The following is an 18,267-nucleotide window of genomic DNA, read 5'->3' as shown; positions in this document are numbered from 1 at the left end:
GTGCGTATATCTTTTTGAATTAGTGTTTTCATATTCTTCAGATAAATACTCAGAAGTGGAATAGCTGGATTGTATGGTAGTTCTTTCCTTATCTTTTGAAGAATCTCCATACTGTTCTCCATAGTGGCTGTACCAATTGACATCCCCACCAACACTGCACCAGGGTTCCCTTTTCTCCACATGCTCTCCAATATTTGTTATTTTTGTCTTTTTGATGATAGCCATTCTGACAGGTGTGAGGTGATATCTCATTATGGTTTTCATTTGCATTTCCCTAATAATTAGTCATGTTGAACATCTTTTCATAGGTCTCTTGGCTATCTGCATGTCTTCTTTGGAAAAATGGGAAGAGCTTTTATTATTTTTAAGAAAAGTAATATATTTTTGAGCGTGTTCAGTCAAATATTCCAAATGTTTGTTTCAGATGTAGACCTTTTATCTTTATAAGCACAAATGGTGACAGTATTTTCGAATAAATAATCTACAAAATGATGGAGGGTATCAAATGATATCCTTTGTTCATAATGAATGAGAAACTTGGTGTCATAGAAGAATTCTGCCAAGATCGGAGCTTTTTATTCTTATGTTTACATAGTGTGTTCGTACATACATGTGTACTGTAATAGAAAGCAAGAGATGGAGGATTTTTTCTCTCTGTCAATAAAAATCACATTAAGAATGTACAAAAACTGTACCTATATTAAGTTGAAAGAAAAGAGATTATCATTGTTTTCTTTAAGCCGCTCACCTTTTAAATATGATCAGACTTTATAATTATAGTTTCTTATTTTCTGACAGATTCAGAAAAAACTATACACATTAGAAGAACACCTTAGCAGTGAGATACAAGCCAAAGAGGAACTAGAGCAGAAGTGCAAGTATGTTTTGTAGATAATTGTTATATTTTAAAATGTAAGTTTAAACATTTTACTAAAAAAGAAGAGCTAAAAAGTAATTATATGATAATTTTATAATTTATGGTAAATGTTTTTATTGTAAACTAGGAGAGAATTACTTACTGTTGCCTTTGAAATTCTTTAGATCTGTTAATACTCGCCTAGAGAAAGTAGCAAAGGAGCTAGAAGAAGAGGTAAAGTCGCTCTGTGCTTTTATTAACATTTTTGTTCATAAAAAGTTTTGATGCCTGACTTATCTACAGAGTTCTTTTAGTACCATATTAATACATACCTTGTTATATAGTAAAATCTACCTTGTAGTATTGGTGGACAGGACTCTCAGATTATAGGGTAACCATGATAATAGGCTTCATTTTGTTATGTTTTTGCAAATGAGTTAATTTAGTATGTGTAGATATTTCAAGTAAAAAGAAAATTGCACTCATATTACTTACGTGACTTAAAAATAGAAATTGACAATTGTTTCTTTTTTTATTCAGACCCATAGTTTGTATTAAGTAAAGATGGTTCAGTGGTGATGGAATGTTACAGAAATTTTGACTTTCAATAGTAAACAAAGCACTTATGGTCTTGATTATTTAAGAATAGTGTGCTATTTAAAAAATATGGAAAACATTGTAGTTTTAACAAAAGGGCAGTTAATAGCTTTTTTAAAGGTCTTTTTTATTTGCTTGATGTAACTGAAATATTTTTTGTTTTCGTTTGATTTTTATACATACTTTCCTTTGATAATAACTTCAAGCATTATTTCAGATTACCTTAAGGAAAAATGTGGAATCAGCATTAAGGCAATTAGAAAGAGAAAAGGCGCTTCTTCAGCACAAAAATGCAGAATATCAGCGGAAAGCTGATCAAGAAGCAGACAAGAAGCGAAATTTGGAGAACGATGGTTTGTGGTGTAGAATATTAAATACTAAGAGAAAATGTTTGTGTGTATGTGTGTGTTGTGTTGAAGCTTACCGCTAAAATGCTTTTCATCACAGTTAACAGTTTAAAAGATCAACTTGAAGATTTGAAAAAAAGAAATCAGAACTCTCAAATATCCACTGAGAAAGTGAATCAACTCCAGAGACAAGTAGGTTGATCCCAGTTTATAAGGATATTGAATTTTATTTATGACTATCTGTTAACATTTGTTTTAATTGGCAGTGTGACGAAGAGGAAATCACTAGGAAGATATTTTTTAGGTTTTTGTTTATTTTAAATAGTAATGGGGTAATAATTGAAGGTATTTTCATCATATATACCTGTGTTTATTTGTTTGTTGTTTCTTTGGTTTTGAATGGAATAACAGCTGGATGAAACCAATGCTTTGCTGCGAACAGAATCTGATACTGCAGCCCGGTTAAGGAAAACCCAGGCAGAAAGTTCAAAACAGATTCAACAGCTGGAATCTAACAATAGAGATCTGCAAGATAAAAATTGCCTGCTGGAGACTGCCAAGTTAAAACTTGAAAAGGAATTTATCAATCTTCAGTCAGTTCTAGAATCTGAAAGGAGGGACCGAACCCATGGATCAGAGATTATTAATGATTTACAAGGTATTAAAGTAGATATTGTACTTGAGTTCATCTTAATGATTTGTGTTTTGGAAATAACCTTAGATGATGGATAATGTGCTGGAATAGCACATGTCTGAATATAACACTCTGTTATGTAAGGTTAGCATATTAGAAATACATTGTTACAAAATTTTATGGTTGAAAGATTTACTTTCAAATATATGAAGTATTTTTAGTAACAAACCACTTCTAAAGGTGGTAGATTGGATTCCAGTCGAATTAACTCTAAAGCACTACACCAACAATTATAAAAGTTCTGCTAATAACAACTTTAAAGAATGAGGTGAATTCCAAATGTTTTACTCTAAGTTTAATAGGTATACCATATGAGTTTATTGTTTTTAAAAATGTTTCAATTTTAGGTAGAATATCTGGCCTAGAAGAAGATTTAAAGAATGGCAAAATCTTATTAGCAAAAGTAGAGATTGAGAAGAGACAACTACAGGAGAGATTTACTGATTTGGAAAAGGTAAAACATGTTAAGTTTTACGTTTGTGTAAGTAAATGACTAGACAGTTTCGGGTTGAAAAACTTATTTTAAAATAAGGAAAATTAGTAACTGAAATATTTCCAACACTCATGTACTTTCTTATATTCACACTTGGTTATGTAGATTAGGGATGTGTATTTTAAGGCATACCATAACACTACAAGCAGCCCTTAGATGTTAGATGCTTATGAAGGGAGAGTCTCTTGGGGTGTATAATGAGGATGCTTCTTCCTGGGCATCCAAGGAAAATGCAAATTTTGACTTACAATATATCTTTTTAAAAAAAAAATAAATTTATTTATTTATTTTTGGCTGCATTGGGTCTTTGTTGCTGCATGCGGGGGGCTACTCTTCGTTGTGGTGAGCGGGCTTCTCATTGCAGTGGCTTCTCTTGTTGTGAAGCACAGGCTCTAGGCACGCTTGCTTCAGTAGTCGTGGCTCATGGGCTCTAGAGCGCAGGCTCAGTAGTTGTGGCTCGTGGGCTTAGTTGCTCTGCGGCATGTGAGATCTTCCTAGACCAGGGATTGAACCCGTGTCCCCTGCATTGGCAGGTGGATTCTTAACCGCTGTGCCACCAGGGAAGCCCATCTTACAATATGTCTTTAAAATGACATAAAGTTATTGTGACTTTTCATTTAGAAGTTTACCAAAAAGTACTATAAACCAGGGATAATTTTTAGGCTCTGTGCAGTTAATATTGTATTTTCATTCACTTAAGTATTTAATGTATCATATGTGGTGGAAATATCAGGATGCAGTTCTTCCCCTTAACAATCTCACAATCTAATGGGTAATTTCTAAAGTAATAATAAAGTACACAGATAATTCTAATGCAGTGTGGTAAGTAGAATGATAGAGGTATGGGCAGGGTATATTGGGTGCACAGAATGAATCCCTAATCTGACAGGGCAGGATTGGTTGACAAGGTAAAGTTGGGGAGGACAGCATGGGCATAAGGCACAGAGGATAGAAAGTAAAAAAGTCATAGTCAGTTTATTTAAATGCAAATGATTCAGTATTTCTGGAGTAAAGAGCAGGGGTCAACAAATTTTAATCTTTTAAGAGAAAGACAGTAAATACTTTAGACTTTGCAGGCCATATGGTCTCTGCTGCAGTAAAGGGAATGGGCATGGCTATGATCTAATGAAATTTTACAAAAATAGACGTCAGGCTAAAACTGGCCTGAAAACCTAATGTTAAAGTGTGATGAATTCACTGGCCTGAGTGAGGCTACAGAGCCAGGCATGAGCCAGGCCATGCAAGATGTTGAATACTCTGTTAACAACACTTAGTTGCTCTAAGTAATGGACTAGCCACTGAAGTGGATGATTTTATTAGAGGAACATTTAAGATAGATCATTGTACCATGTGGAAACTAGGTTTGAGGAGGACATGATGACGTAGGTAGATTAGTCAGAGGCTTTTTCAGTAACCTAGATAATGGAGACTTAACTAGTACAGTAGTTCAAAGGATGGAAAATAAGGATGAATCTGAGAAATATTTGGAGGAGGAATATTTGGGAACACTTAGTGATTGATTAGATATGGCGTGTGAATAGTACTCAAGAACGAGTTCTGGGTTCCTAGTTTGTGACGAAATCTATAGTGGTACCATTAATTAATAAAGAATAAAGGAAAAATAGCTGTTTTAGAGGAGACAGTGATAAATCAATTTTAGTCCTAAGTTGAGGTGCCTGTGAGACAGCCAAACTAGGATGTCTACAAAGAAGTAAGCTATGGTAGTAGCAGCTAGAAATATTTGAGAGTCATCGATACAGAAGTAACTCAAACCATGTGACTGGAAGAGCCCATCTGCAAAGAGATTGCTTAGAGCATTGGTTTTTCAGAGCAGAGTAAATTAGTCTGTTGGTGGATTGTGTAGTTTGAAAAAAATCATTTTTATTCTTGAAAAACAAAAGAAATACCTATATTTACGATATAAATTGTAGAAAACAAAGAATTAGAAAATCTTTTGAGGATATATCGAAAATAGACTGACTTCTATTAAAGATTCTCAACTTAAAACAAGTCCCCTAGGTGGAAAATAAGGGTGAATAGTAGAGGATCCTGAGATTTCTTTTTTTTTTTTTTTTTTAGATATAGCAAAGGGAAACATTAGGTATGTTTTAAAAGTTTAAGAAGTAATAATATAGGAAGAGGAGAAGCATTATGGCTAAAGAACACTACTCCAGAGAACACCCAACATTTAAGGGGCAGCTGGGAGAAAACTTCACATGCAACAGAAAAGATGAGAGCAGGATGGGGAGAGCCAAGTGAGTTCAGTGTCAGGTATGTCAAGGAAATAGTTTCAAGGGCAACAGTGAGTTCAAATGAAATAAAGACTATAAATGTCTGTTGAATTTGATACTGAGATATCATTTGTCACTTTATTGAGCTCAAGCAATCTCAATGAAGATCTCAAAACAGTAGAGTGGAGATGTGGGAGATGGGTACAGAGGGAAGTGAACAGGTAGAGTGCATAGATTACTTTTACAAGAAGTTTGAAGATCAGAGGGAACATGTTGAACATTATTAGTAAGCCTGTAAAAAAAAGACTCTGCGTTTTTGAAATTGCAAGCCAGTCTTTTTTGTTGATAGCTGCCATTTAAAATCTTTAATAGGAGAAGAACAACATGGAAATAGATATGACATACCAACTAAAAGTTATACAGCAGAGCCTAGAACAAGAAGAGGCTGAACATAAGGCTACAAAAGCACGGCTGGCAGATAAAAATAAGATTTATGAATCCATTGAAGAAGCTAAATCAGAAGCCATGAAAGGTACGCATTTTCATAAGAGGGTTTTCAGCAGCATTTTACGGAATTGATTCTGTATTCAACTCTGATTTTGAAAAATATTTTAAAAAGTATTAGGAAAGCTTTGCATATATGTTTTTCCTTGAAGGCAGCATCCATTTCTAAGGTAGTAAGCCCCCAACACAGAATTACTCAACCGAATTTCTAGATCAGAGAGAAATTAATAGTTCAGTGCTATCAACCGTGACAGGCATACAGAGTGCAAAGCTCTAGATACATCTGTTCAGATTTGGGGGATATGCTCTTTTTATAATATTTAGTTTGACATTTCACCAGCTTGTGTTACAAAAGTCTTGCGAGTTTATAGAATATAAGTTCACTGAATATTTTGAAATCTGGCATGATAAATATACTAGCTAGATTTGGTCAAAGTCACACAATACTAATGAGTATAGGGTAAGATAACAAAGTGAACTTTTCCACAAACCAAGCCCGTATCTTGGAATTAATTGTCTTTTAGATAATTTCTTGTTTTCCAAACTGACTGTTCATATATGATGGATTTGAAATTCCAAAGGAAATCAGTAAAGTATTCTTGTCAAAGATTTATAAAACTCTTAAACAGAAATTTCACTTCATATTAAAGCATAACATTTATTAATAACTTAGCAAAAAATAGTCTTTAAATTATTGAATGTAATTAAAATTGGAGATTTTTTTTTTTAACAGTTTGGTTTAAGGCATTGATTCTAGATGATATAAAATGAAATGAGTGCTTTATTTAGAAATATCTAACAAGAAAGTTAGTGCGCCATGTTTCCCTGTCCATGGCCTAAAAGACAAAGTTGAATTTCTTTTGAGGTCATAATTTAGATGCAATAAAATGCAAACATTTTTCACATTTGTAATACATACATATAATCACTACCCAAAACAAGATACAGAATCTTTATTTTCGTCACCTCAGTGAGCTCACTCATGCCTCTTTCTATTCTCTGTGCCCACATTAGGGTGATTAGTTTTTAAAATGAGTACATTTGTTTATAGATTATTCTCTGAAGTGTTGAAAATAAACCAATTTAGCCTGTAACTCATTTTTTAAAATTCCTTTTTACAGCTGACTTTCATATTTTGTATGAATATACAAAACTTAAATTTTATCGATGGTACATCTGGTATAAAGCCTTTGGTCTTTTCCAATTCATGTCATTGCATTGCATTCTTTGTTTAAGAATATGGCTTAGCAATGAATTACTAGTTATGTGACTTTCTCTAGTTACTTATCCTTTTTGTGCCTTGTTTCCTGTAAAGGGACAATTACTGTATTAGGTTGTTGTGAAAACCAAGTATAATGATACCTGAAAAGTGCTTAGAAATGCTAGCTATTTTTAGTAGTTTGTGAAAAATGGTTTCATTTTTCTACACTTTTGAAGACAGTTCATTAAAAACTGAAAATTCATAAGGTTTAATTTTTACCCAGTATAACTCTGTAATAAATGATAATTAGAGGTTGAACATTAGGTATGAAGGAGCAGAAGAATCTATTGAATTTGAACAGATTTTCTAATCAGTGCATCAGTAATCCTTTACATGTAATAACTTGCAGTTACTATGAAATCACTTGATTAGACATAAACTTTGTCTGCTCTTCACTTTGAGACTGAAAAAACGTCTTTAGAAGTCTTTTCTGATTAATAAAACAAATTAAAAGTTTGTTGCAAATCATTTAGAAAATGGAGGAAAATAAAAAGTAAAGATTAACCAGAATGCTACTAAATCAGGATGATATTTTGTATATTTTCTCAATTTTCTCTACTGCTTTGTTTTTTTCCTTTTAAAAAATATTGTGAACATTTTCTTAGGTCATTGAAAATTCTCCTGTGTGAGCACTTATCAAGTGCTTGCCATGTGCCAGGCAGCATTTAAGTACTACACATATGCTTATGCAAAATCTTTGCAAAATCCCTATGGGTGTAGGTGCTATTGTCACCATTCTAGAGATAAGGAAACTGAGCCTCAGAGAGGTTAATTAAGTTGGCTAGTCAAATAATTAGGAAGTGTCAGAACCAGGATTTAAACTCAGGAAGTTTGGTTCTGGAGTCCTGTCCTCTGCCAACTCCCTGAAACATAATTTTCATCTTCTGCATAGTAATATGCTAATATAGAAAGAGCCATTGAGGTCATAGGGTCTGCCTCTATAATGATTAGGGTCTTGCTTAATGTTTTTAGGCAAGAAGAGTAACACTGAGAAGCACAGAGTAGCAGAAAAATAAATCTTTATTTAAAAAGATGTACATGTCTTTTAGAAACATTAAGTAAAGGCAGAATTATTTTGCTTTCATTAAAATGGATGTAATATTGTGGAGTGTGGTAGAATTTTATACCCTGCAAATGAAACACCTAATTTTCAAGCATGAAATTGTTGACATTTCAATTATATTAAGAGGAGAGATGAAAATATTAAATTGGAAATTTAAAAAATTATTAAGGCAGCATCATTTACTGTAATTTTTATTAGCACTGTGTCATGTATTTGATATGCTTCTTTTGTTTGATTCATGATTATGTCCATTTTTCTGGCAATAGAAATGGAGAAAAAGCTCTTGGAGGAAAGAACTTTAAAACAGAAAGTAGAGAACTTGTTGCTGGAGGCTGAGAAAAGATGCTCTATATTAGACTGTGACCTCAAACAGTCACAGCAGAAAATAAACGAACTCCTCAAACAGAAAGATGTGCTAAATGAGGATGTAAGTGTGAAGTTTACTAATAAATAATAGTAAACGATTTAATGAATTAATAGTAAACTAGGTTTATTTATAAAGGTTCAGTGATGGTTTTATAATTTAAAATTTTTTCTTGTAAAATAATATTCCATAATCTTTCAATTTTACCGAATTTGGATGATATACTAAATGAATCATGATTAAAACTTTTTTAAAGACCACATTTTATTTTAAAAATATGTCATTATGGAAAATCCAAGAAATATTTTATTTTGAAGTGAATTAACTGTTTAAGGGGAAAAATCTATTTTACATCATCATATTTACTGCCAGCTTCATTGATAAGAAAGTCAAAATAATTTACTTACATACCAATAACACTGTTTTTTAGGTTAGAAACTTGACATTAAAAATAGAGCAGGAAACTCAGAAGCGCTGCCTTACACAAAATGACTTGAAGATGCAAACACAGCAAGTTAACACACTAAAAATGTCAGAAAAGCAGTTGAAACAAGAGAATAATCATCTCCTAGAAATGAAAATGAGCTTGGAAAAACAGAATGCTGAACTTCGAAAGTAAGTTAATTGTTTGAGACAAAATTTATTAATATGCACAACTATCCACATGTAAATTATCTTAATTTTGATTTATCTTGGGATTTTCTTTTGACCCTTTTATTTTCTTGACCACATTTTCTCTTTCTTTCTGTTTTGAGTAATGTGTTAAGTGCCACTGTTGTCCTTCAAAAAGATTTTATTTGCTTCCCTGACAGTTTTTTTTTACTACTGCCACCTTATGATATAATATATAGAGTGTTGGTGTTGAAGAAGAAGAAAGTGTCTGGGATTTGTACTCCGTGTTCTTAGTATTTTTCCTCAGGACTGTCCCTCAAGCATAAGTGCTTTTTGTTTGTTTCTTTAGTTTCTGGGACTTGGAAATGTTTGACTGTTAAGCAAACAGCATATAAATTTTTAAATCAGTTTTTAGGATACACTCTAGTGCTATATTTAATTTACTTAGAAAATAGAAAACATTGGTAAAATACTTTTAAAGTATACAGTAATATACTGTTAAAATTTACCCCATTCAGTCATTAGTAGTATAATTAGTTCTTCCCAATCATGACCAAAGGTCATATTGGATTCCAGTTATTATTTTTTTTTTTTTTTTTTGGATTCCAGTTATTTGATAGGAGGCAGAGTGAAAAGAAAATAAGCTTTGGAGCCAGACAGATCAAGGTGTGAATCCCATTTCCGCTACTTACTAGCTGATCAACTTTGGGCAAAATATTTTAACCTCTCTGAACCTTTTGTCACACCTACAAAAGGGGGGCAGTAATAGCTTCCTTGTTAGGGATCTTGTAAAGCAGGGGTCCCCAGCCCCCAGGCCACGCACTGGTACCGGTCCGCAGCCTGTTAGGAACCAGGCCGCACAGCAGGAAGTGAGCGGCAGGAGCGAGTGAGCGAAGCTTCGTCTGCCACTGCCCATCGCCCCCCATCGCTGGCATTACCGCCTGAACCATCCCCCCACCCCACCCTGGTCCGTGGAAAAATTGTCTTCCACGAAACCAGTTCCTGGTGGCAAAAAGGTTGGGGACCACTGTTGTAAAGGATAACAATGACTTATTTACAGCATCTAGCACACAGTAAATGGTAGGGACCATTATTACTACAACTGTTACTGTTACTATTACTAGTATGTCTACTATAGGACTGTTACTTTGTTCCTATCACTTTTGCTAATTGCCTGCTTTTTACATACCTGTGACAGGTCAGCAAGATTGACACTACTTAGGAAAGGATGGTCAAATATTCAAATATTGACACTTCCTAGGAAAGGATGGTCAAAAAGAGTTTGTTCTTTTTGCTGATCTATTTCCTAGGTAAACCTAGATTCTTAAACTTCATGAGATTTTAACTTTTAAAAATTGAAACTAGAAACTTGAACAGTATTCAGGCATCTTTGTCCAATATTTTTTTGTTCTTTGTTTTTTCCTTTGTGTGTTAGCTTTATTCTTCCCTCTCATTTTTTTTTATTTAACAGAAAACTTGGTCCTTCAAGAAGGACAAACTCTAGAGATATGTCTTATAGCTTCATTTATGTGGAGCGACCCTGATTTGACTTTTCTGGATCTCTTAAGTCCTGAGATGGAACTCATTTGCCTGGCTTTGGTCAAGAGCCTAAACTGTGGATCCTCAGTTCTAGGGAACATAGTCTTTAAAACTATTTGACTGCACAGCTATTCTCCATAGTATTTATTCTAACAGCAATGTTTATATGAATACAAAGGCTAGTTAAATATCTAGATTGTGTTTCTTCTCCTGTTCTAATTACTCTTTGTTTATACCTAATTTATGATACTTAGTATATATGCCTATTATTTTCTTCATAAGTGCACTTGGATCTATTGTTTCTTAATCCCTCAGTTCCTAACCCCTCCTGGCCAAAGATACCCACATCTGCTGTCTTAATCACCTAACAGAGTATAAATTCATTGAATGGCAAAAAAAAAACCTTATATTTTGCTATCTCCAACCCTTGATTAATTTCTTGCACATAAGACATTGTCAGTAAGTGTTGCATGAATGAATGCATATCTATCATGTGTAAGGCACTGATAACCACTATGGGAGATTCAAAGATGAGTCAGATGTATTTCCTACCCTTAAGCTTACTAGTGTTTTATCAGAAGGTATTCCTTAGGAAGAGGTAAGGCAAGTACATAAATAATTGGAATACAAAGTTAAATATATATATATGCAATGAGAATTTACATATGAAGTGCTGTGTAGCCTTGCACTTGAAAATGGCCAACATAGACTTCTTTTCTTCCTTCCAAGATTCCAGTAAAACTCCAGTAGAGGAATTTTTTTAATGTGTAAACCCACATCATGTCATTCCAGTGGATTGGAGGACAGGAAATTACTTTAGTTAATGAGATAGTGGCAGGTGGGTGGAAACCTTCTGCCTAATGAAGTAGAGCAGCAGAAGCAACAGCCAGGAGTATATATGAAGTGGGATATAGGTGAAGAAGAAAAATGTTTCATTATTCAAAGCAAATACCTTGGAGGGCTGGAGTAAGATGTGATGTTATAAACGGAGCGATCTGCTGATCATGCTCTGCCACTACCCCTTGCAGAAATGTCTGTGTCAGTCACTGCCACCACCAGGGCTCCTACAGAGCATTCCCTCTGACGAAATGGGGCATACCCTCTGTGGATAATTACAACAGCTAGTATGGGGTCAGCAGCTCAGAGAAAAGCCTTTCTCATTCTGGCATTTAGTGGTCTTCCTGTTTATGACTGACTTCCTAAGCCTCTCATTTTAAACTGAAGTTTGCTATTTAGAAAACCCCTCCCCTGTACCCAGAGATTAAAATTTCCGATGCCTCCTGGTTACTCATCACTAGGCATTTGAGGAAAGCCTGGGGTTGGGGAGAGGTTAGGGATGGTAAGAGCTAAATTCTCACATCTGGCAGCAGGGAATTGGTAAATAATTAAAATGTATGTCAAGAAATAAGCTGAGATGTGGCAGTAACCACCAAAAGAACAATACATAGAAATGAAACAAAGTGATTTTCTCTAGGGGAATGGGGTTAGCCCATGGATGGATATGGATAGGAGACTTAGAATTTTTTCTGTGCTAGTCTGTACTATCTAATTGTAACCATGTGCATATTATGTGGTTACTTTCTGAAAAATATTTTTTCTTAAATACCTAATGAATGTTGAGCTTTAAAGGTTACATATAATGAATGGTAGCTCTTCAAGAAGATCATGATATTAAAATTACACTGGGGTTTGCTGCACGCGGGCTTAGCTGGTGATGATGATTTTAAATTTTTAAAACTTGTTCTTTCATATGTTATTAATTAGTATCTTTCACATTTTCCGCTCAGAGAAATAAAAATCATGATTCTTTAATAATATACTCATCAATAATAAAATAGAGAATTTACACAATTAAGTGACATTGAGTGATAATTTCCTTTTTACCCAGAAGTTGAAGGGCCAAGTAAGTAAACAAAGTGACCAAATTATATTAAATGCAAATAAGGATGAAAGTCTTAAGTAATATTAAATTGAAGATGGTGTGATTAAATCATTTAATCTCTCTGAGTTTTTTCTTGCTATCTACATTTTTATTTTATTTTTTTGGCCCTGCAGCATGTGGGATCTTAGTTCCCCAACCAGTGATCAAACCCATGGCTCCTGCAGTGGGAGCGTGGAGTCTTAACCACTGGACTGCCGGGGAAGTCCAGCTGTATACATACATTTTTTAAATGTCTAAGTGGTAGTAAAATATTTTCTCACTATAAAATATTCAGAACTATATTAAAAGATAAAGAGAAAACAATATAAAGTCTCCTTTATGAATGCAGACATAGTTAATCTCTACAGAGGTAATATATCTTAACAGTCTGTTATTTGAAAAATCCTTCCACACCCTTTTCTGTGCCTGTACCTGTACATGTATACCATATTTATAGGGTTGAGTTTTTTGTAGATTTTATTTTGTGTTTTTTGTTTTTTTAATTGTATCATATGTTGTGTTGTTCCCCAACTTTATTTTTTTCCCCTTAGCTTTGACTTGGAATAACTGTAATATATATATTTTGTTAATAAGCCTAGACTTTTATTTCAACCCAACCTCTTAAATGCATTGTTAGGCTCATTTTTTATTTAATTTTTTTTCTTTATTGAAGATTAAAATATGTACAGAAAAAGTAAACAAATGGTAAGTGTAGAACCCAGTAATTTTTACAAAGTGTTCAAATCTGTGCAGTTACCATTTACATTTAGATATAAAAACCTATACTCTTTACCTCTTTGCAGGCTCCCTCCCAGTCATTTCTTCACTCATTCTAAGATAATCAATTTTCAGGTGCTCTTTTAATTCTGCTACTTGGTTGGCATAAGTGGCTGATGACAAATGCATGCCTGAGAATATGTAATTTAGTGTTATTGGTTTAATATAGCACTGTTTGGTCTCAGAATCCCTTTATACTCTTAAAATTTTTTGAGGACCCCAAAGAGTTATTGTTCATGTGAGGTATATCTAAAGTTATTTTTTGTGTTAGAAATTGAAGCTGAGAAAATTTTAAAACACAGGAGCATACAAGCACACATTCCATTAGCTGTTGGAGTGATGAAATCATCATATGTCATACAACCTCGAGAAAAGCCCATATACACTGAGATAATTAAAGCTTTAAAAATAGCAATGATTCTTAGTATTATGAAAATAATTTTACCTCATGAATTCTCTGAAAGGGTCTCAGTACTCCCACGGGTTTCCTAGACCACATTTTAAGAGTTGCTGGCATAATATGTGTCTAACTTATTTAAACCTTTGATTCAATGTCCCCACAGAGAACGTCAAGATGCAGATGGGCAAATGAAAGAGCTCCAAGATCAGCTTGAGGCAGAGCAGTATTTCTCCGTAAGTTCCAGATGTGTTACTTTGAAAATTCTTGTATTTGTAGAATTTGTAAAACATTTTTGCTGCAAAACCAGGAGACTGATCTTGTCTTTAGAATAGATTCTTATAGCAAACCCCAGACAGAATTTTGTATGAATGTTTTGTACCGCACACATACAAAAGGAACACCTGGGCAAGAGACTGTAGATAGTTTAACAGAAATCCATTGTCATTGCTAAAAACATGGTTCTAAGCACATACTCATACCCTATGAAGTTGATTAATAAAAGCATTGATTTTTGAGGAAGAATATATTTTCATAATGAAAGAAAGAAAATTGTCATTTTAACATTTGTACTTTTTTGAGATCAGTTTTAAAATATGAAGTAGTAACTGTCACCTCTGTTTCACTGATTTTAAGCCAACAAAATTTTCTTGTCTAAATCAGTAATTTTGTTTTTGCCTCTTCATCCTATCAATCTGTGTCATTTAATGAGAAATCTCACTGTGATATCCAGTTGAAAATCACGCTTCTAAATTATTAGCTGAATTTTTATCAGTTAATTGGTTGATTACCAGAAAATAGAAAAGCTCTTTAAACTATTAATTTGCTCATGGGCTCAACATTACTGTTTTATGAGCATATTTGTATGTGCTCAACTGGACTTTTTGTCTGGATAGCTTTTGAATATAGAAATAATATTCATCATGATGATGATACATATTTCTATTATATTTTGCTATTTAGACCCTCTATAAAACACAGGTTAGGGAACTTAAAGAAGAATGTGAAGAAAAGACCAAACTTTGTAAAGAATTACAGCAGAAGAAACAGGAATTACAGGATGAAAGGTAAGGATAAGATCCTTGTCTCTTTTGTTCATAGCCATGAACCCCACTCCTAGAACAGTGCCTGCTATACTCCAAATAAAACTTTGTTGATGAAGTGAATTAGACAAAAATTTGACTTTGTAGTAAAAAATTGAACATTAAAATTTTATCCCTCTAAAATGTAGGGACTCCTTGGCTGCTCAACTGGAGATTACCTTAACCAAAGCAGATTCTGAGCAACTGGCTCGCTCGATTGCTGAAGAACAATATTCTGATTTGGAAAAAGAGAAAATCATGAAAGAGCTGGAGATCAAAGAGATGATGGCTAGACACAAACAGGAACTCACTGAAAAAGATGCTACAATTGCGTCTGTAAGTAAAATGCTTGGTTCTTTTTTGGTTCTAATTAAATTACTGTATCATAAATCTTCCTTAGAAATACTAAGGAAGTAACATAGATCTAAAATGAAAAAGTGTATATGCTGGCTACAAAATATTTGACCTAGTGAACCATCAGCTTCTCAGTGTTTGGCAGAGAGAGGCTCAAAAGAAAACTACTTCCAATGGCTTCACCTGTTGGTAAATTCAGAGTTAAAGGACTAAAGTGAAAGGGAAATACCAAAAAGAAAACAGTTTTTTTTTTCTTGTTAAACCAGTCTTAGTTTAAAAGAACCTTAAAACTAATCATGAAGTTTAATCATGAAGATAGTCATATGTAGGTTGGAAAAAATTGCAAGAAAAATTTCAAATAGAAGTAAAATATCAAGTGGTTGAGTTTGCCTTATCAATTATCCAGACCTATTAAAATGCTACAGTTATTTAAAAGTTTGGCACTAGAACAGGGATATTTAATCCTGTTCAGTGGAAATGAGTAGGGGGGCCGGAAATAGATTCATCATACACATACAGGAGCTTGGCATACGGTATCAGTGGCAGTATACAAATCAATGGGAAAGGATACAAATTTAATAAATGGTTTTGGAATAACTATATTTTTATGTGGAAAGGAATAAAATTAGTTTCTTGTTATCATTTACCATATACAGTGGTAAATTCTAGCTATCTTAAGAACTTTAAATATGAAAAATAATAATTTTTAAATATTAGAATGGAATCCAAAATTTACTTATACCAGAAGATAGCAAATAAATGACAGGGAAAAGATATTTGTAATGTATTTATTGAACAGGGGGTTAGTATCTAGAATATAAGTGGAACTCCTACAATTCAATACGAAAAAGTTAAATAATCCAAAGGAAAAATTGGCCAAAAGAGAAAACCTAGAAATATGAGCAGATGTTTACTCATACAATCCAGAGAAAGTCCATAATAAGGTAAATGTGCGAGAGAAATTCGGACACAATACTCCTAGCAGCATAGATGTTTGTAATAGCAAAAAATTCAAATGTTATATTAATAGATGAATGAATGGATAAATGAAACGTGGTAGAAGACAGAACTACTATATCAGTTAAAATGAATTAAGTAGGTCTTTATATATATCAACAATTTAAATCTTAATATAATGTTGAGTGAAAGCAGTTACAGAAAAATAAACGCAGTATGATGCTATTTGTGGACAGTTTAGAATCACATAAAACCGCATTATATTATTTCACGTATATGTAATAAAAGTATACAATCATGGTTGGGAAGGATGAACATATAATTCACAATAAAATATCCTTCAGGAAGGAAGAAGGGGAATAGGATTTGAAGTGAATACCAAAGAATGTCAACTTCTTTAGTAAAATTTTATTTTCTGTTTCAAAGCAATGTTTGGTAAGAAATTAAATTATGGTTTTAAAATTTATTCTGCATGATGGAATGCAGAGCTTTGTTATAGTATTTGCTTTTTTTAGTTTACTAAATTGTTTTTCATTTAAAATACTGCTAAGGATTTTTGAAAGAGGGCAATTTTTTGGCTTCCTGGGGTGCATATGAAGTCGGTGTGGTTAGCAAAATTTTCATCAAGGGTGAAGTTTGGTAAGGTAGGACAAAGGCAAGAAGTGTAGAGATAGTTGTACTTAGAAAAACAAGAGTTTTAGCAACATTCTAGGATATTTTCATTTTGAAGTACTGCTTTAACACTTAACATTTTGTAAATTAAGATACGATTTTTGTTCTACTTTCATTTCTTAGCTCGAAGAAACTAATAGGACACTGACTAGTGATGTTGCCAATCTTGCAAATGAGAAAGAAGAATTAAATAACAAATGGAAAGATGCCCAAGAGCGTATGTACTAATAAGAACAACGTTTATTTTCAATATGCCTAATGCTTGTCAGTTGCTGAATTATCAGCATAATTTTTACATTTTTCTGTTTCAGAACTTTCACGGTTGAAGGATGAAGAGATAAGTGCTGCAGCTATTAAAGCACAGTTTGAGAAGCAACTGTTAACAGAGAGAACACTCAAAACTCAAGTGTGTATAATATGCTCTAAATATGATTTTGAAATTTTTCTTAGTTTACCTTTTTTACATTTTACTTCTAACATTACAGATTGGCTGTAGCAGTCATTGCTTGTATCAGTATTTGTGAACAGTCAGGATTATGTGATTTTTACCAGGTTGGGAGAAGCTAGATTTGATTAACATTGTTGAGTTCAGTGTTCATTAAAGTTTTTCTTAATTTTTCCATATGGAATCACAATCCATCCTAATTTTTTATTGTAATCTGATAAATTTTTCTGCTTTTAAGAAACGGTAGAGAATGACCATTTGCTGACAGCCTAAAAAAGGGTCACTCTGAAAAGACCTCGTGATTGTTAACTGTTCTTTCCTCAGCTCTCGTGATCGTATATACAGCATGGATACTTGTGGGGCCCAAGACGCTCTGCTCTGTGGTTGGACACATGTTGTGTTTTATTAGTGTGATGCCAGTGCAAAACTCTCTTCCAGGATAAAAGAAGATCTGCCTCGTAAAAGTCTGTCTTGGAACTAAAAACCCAAAGTGGTAGAAGGTGATATTAGAGTGAACCTATGAACATTTAAAATTACAGTTCTCAAAAAATACGAGAGTGAAAAAGTAATAGAGTATTGGTTGGAAAAGGATGACGAGTCATGAAGAGGGTGTATTCTTAAATATAGAAAGTGTTTCTTTGTGGCCCTGTGTGTAGGGAAGGTTTTGTAACTTGCTGTTGGTGAATGACCAAGAAATCATCAACATAATTTATTTTATTTATTTACATACTTATCTTTATGTTTTTAAGGCTGTGAATAAGTTGGCCGAGATCATGAATCGGAAAGAACCTGTCAAGCGTGGTAGTGACACAGATGTGCGGAGAAAAGAAAAGGAGAATAGAAAGCTACATATGGAGCTTAAATCTGAACGTGAAAAACTGACTCAGCAGATGATCAAGTATCAGAAAGAACTGAATGAAATGCAGGCTGTAAGAATACTTTTTGAAGACTTCTTTTTAAGAAGTAGAATTATTTTCATGTCTATATATTTTATAGCTTATGGAGCATTTCTATTAATAATTACAGTAGTCACCCCTTATGCAAGGGAGATATGTTCCAGGACCTCCAGTGGGTACCTGAAACCACAGATAGTACTGAACT

At 33.5% G+C, this 18,267-nt stretch overlaps 1 protein-coding gene across 1 annotated transcript in view; it reads left to right on the top strand.

Moving 5' to 3' along the window:
- ROCK2 (Rho associated coiled-coil containing protein kinase 2) overlaps nt 1–18,267 on the top strand; it is a 137,723-nt gene that overhangs the window by 100,122 nt on the left and 19,334 nt on the right. Inside the window, exons 12-26 of the mRNA XM_032652509.1 lie at nt 799–878; nt 1,042–1,090; nt 1,671–1,806; nt 1,901–1,992; nt 2,212–2,458; nt 2,842–2,948; nt 5,591–5,750; nt 8,313–8,473; nt 8,841–9,025; nt 13,823–13,892; nt 14,620–14,723; nt 14,888–15,074; nt 16,845–16,938; nt 17,033–17,127; nt 17,916–18,095. Of these exons, the coding sequence (XP_032508400.1) occupies nt 799–878; nt 1,042–1,090; nt 1,671–1,806; nt 1,901–1,992; nt 2,212–2,458; nt 2,842–2,948; nt 5,591–5,750; nt 8,313–8,473; nt 8,841–9,025; nt 13,823–13,892; nt 14,620–14,723; nt 14,888–15,074; nt 16,845–16,938; nt 17,033–17,127; nt 17,916–18,095 (1,947 nt within the window). The remainder of the gene's footprint in view (nt 1–798; nt 879–1,041; nt 1,091–1,670; nt 1,807–1,900; nt 1,993–2,211; nt 2,459–2,841; nt 2,949–5,590; nt 5,751–8,312; nt 8,474–8,840; nt 9,026–13,822; nt 13,893–14,619; nt 14,724–14,887; nt 15,075–16,844; nt 16,939–17,032; nt 17,128–17,915; nt 18,096–18,267) is intronic.

The sequence above is a fragment of the Phocoena sinus genome, chromosome 13 (assembly GCF_008692025.1).
Source record: "Phocoena sinus isolate mPhoSin1 chromosome 13, mPhoSin1.pri, whole genome shotgun sequence".
NCBI classification, from domain to species: Eukaryota; Metazoa; Chordata; class Mammalia; order Artiodactyla; family Phocoenidae; genus Phocoena; species Phocoena sinus.
This window is presented reverse-complemented; position numbering and strand designations above follow the sequence as displayed.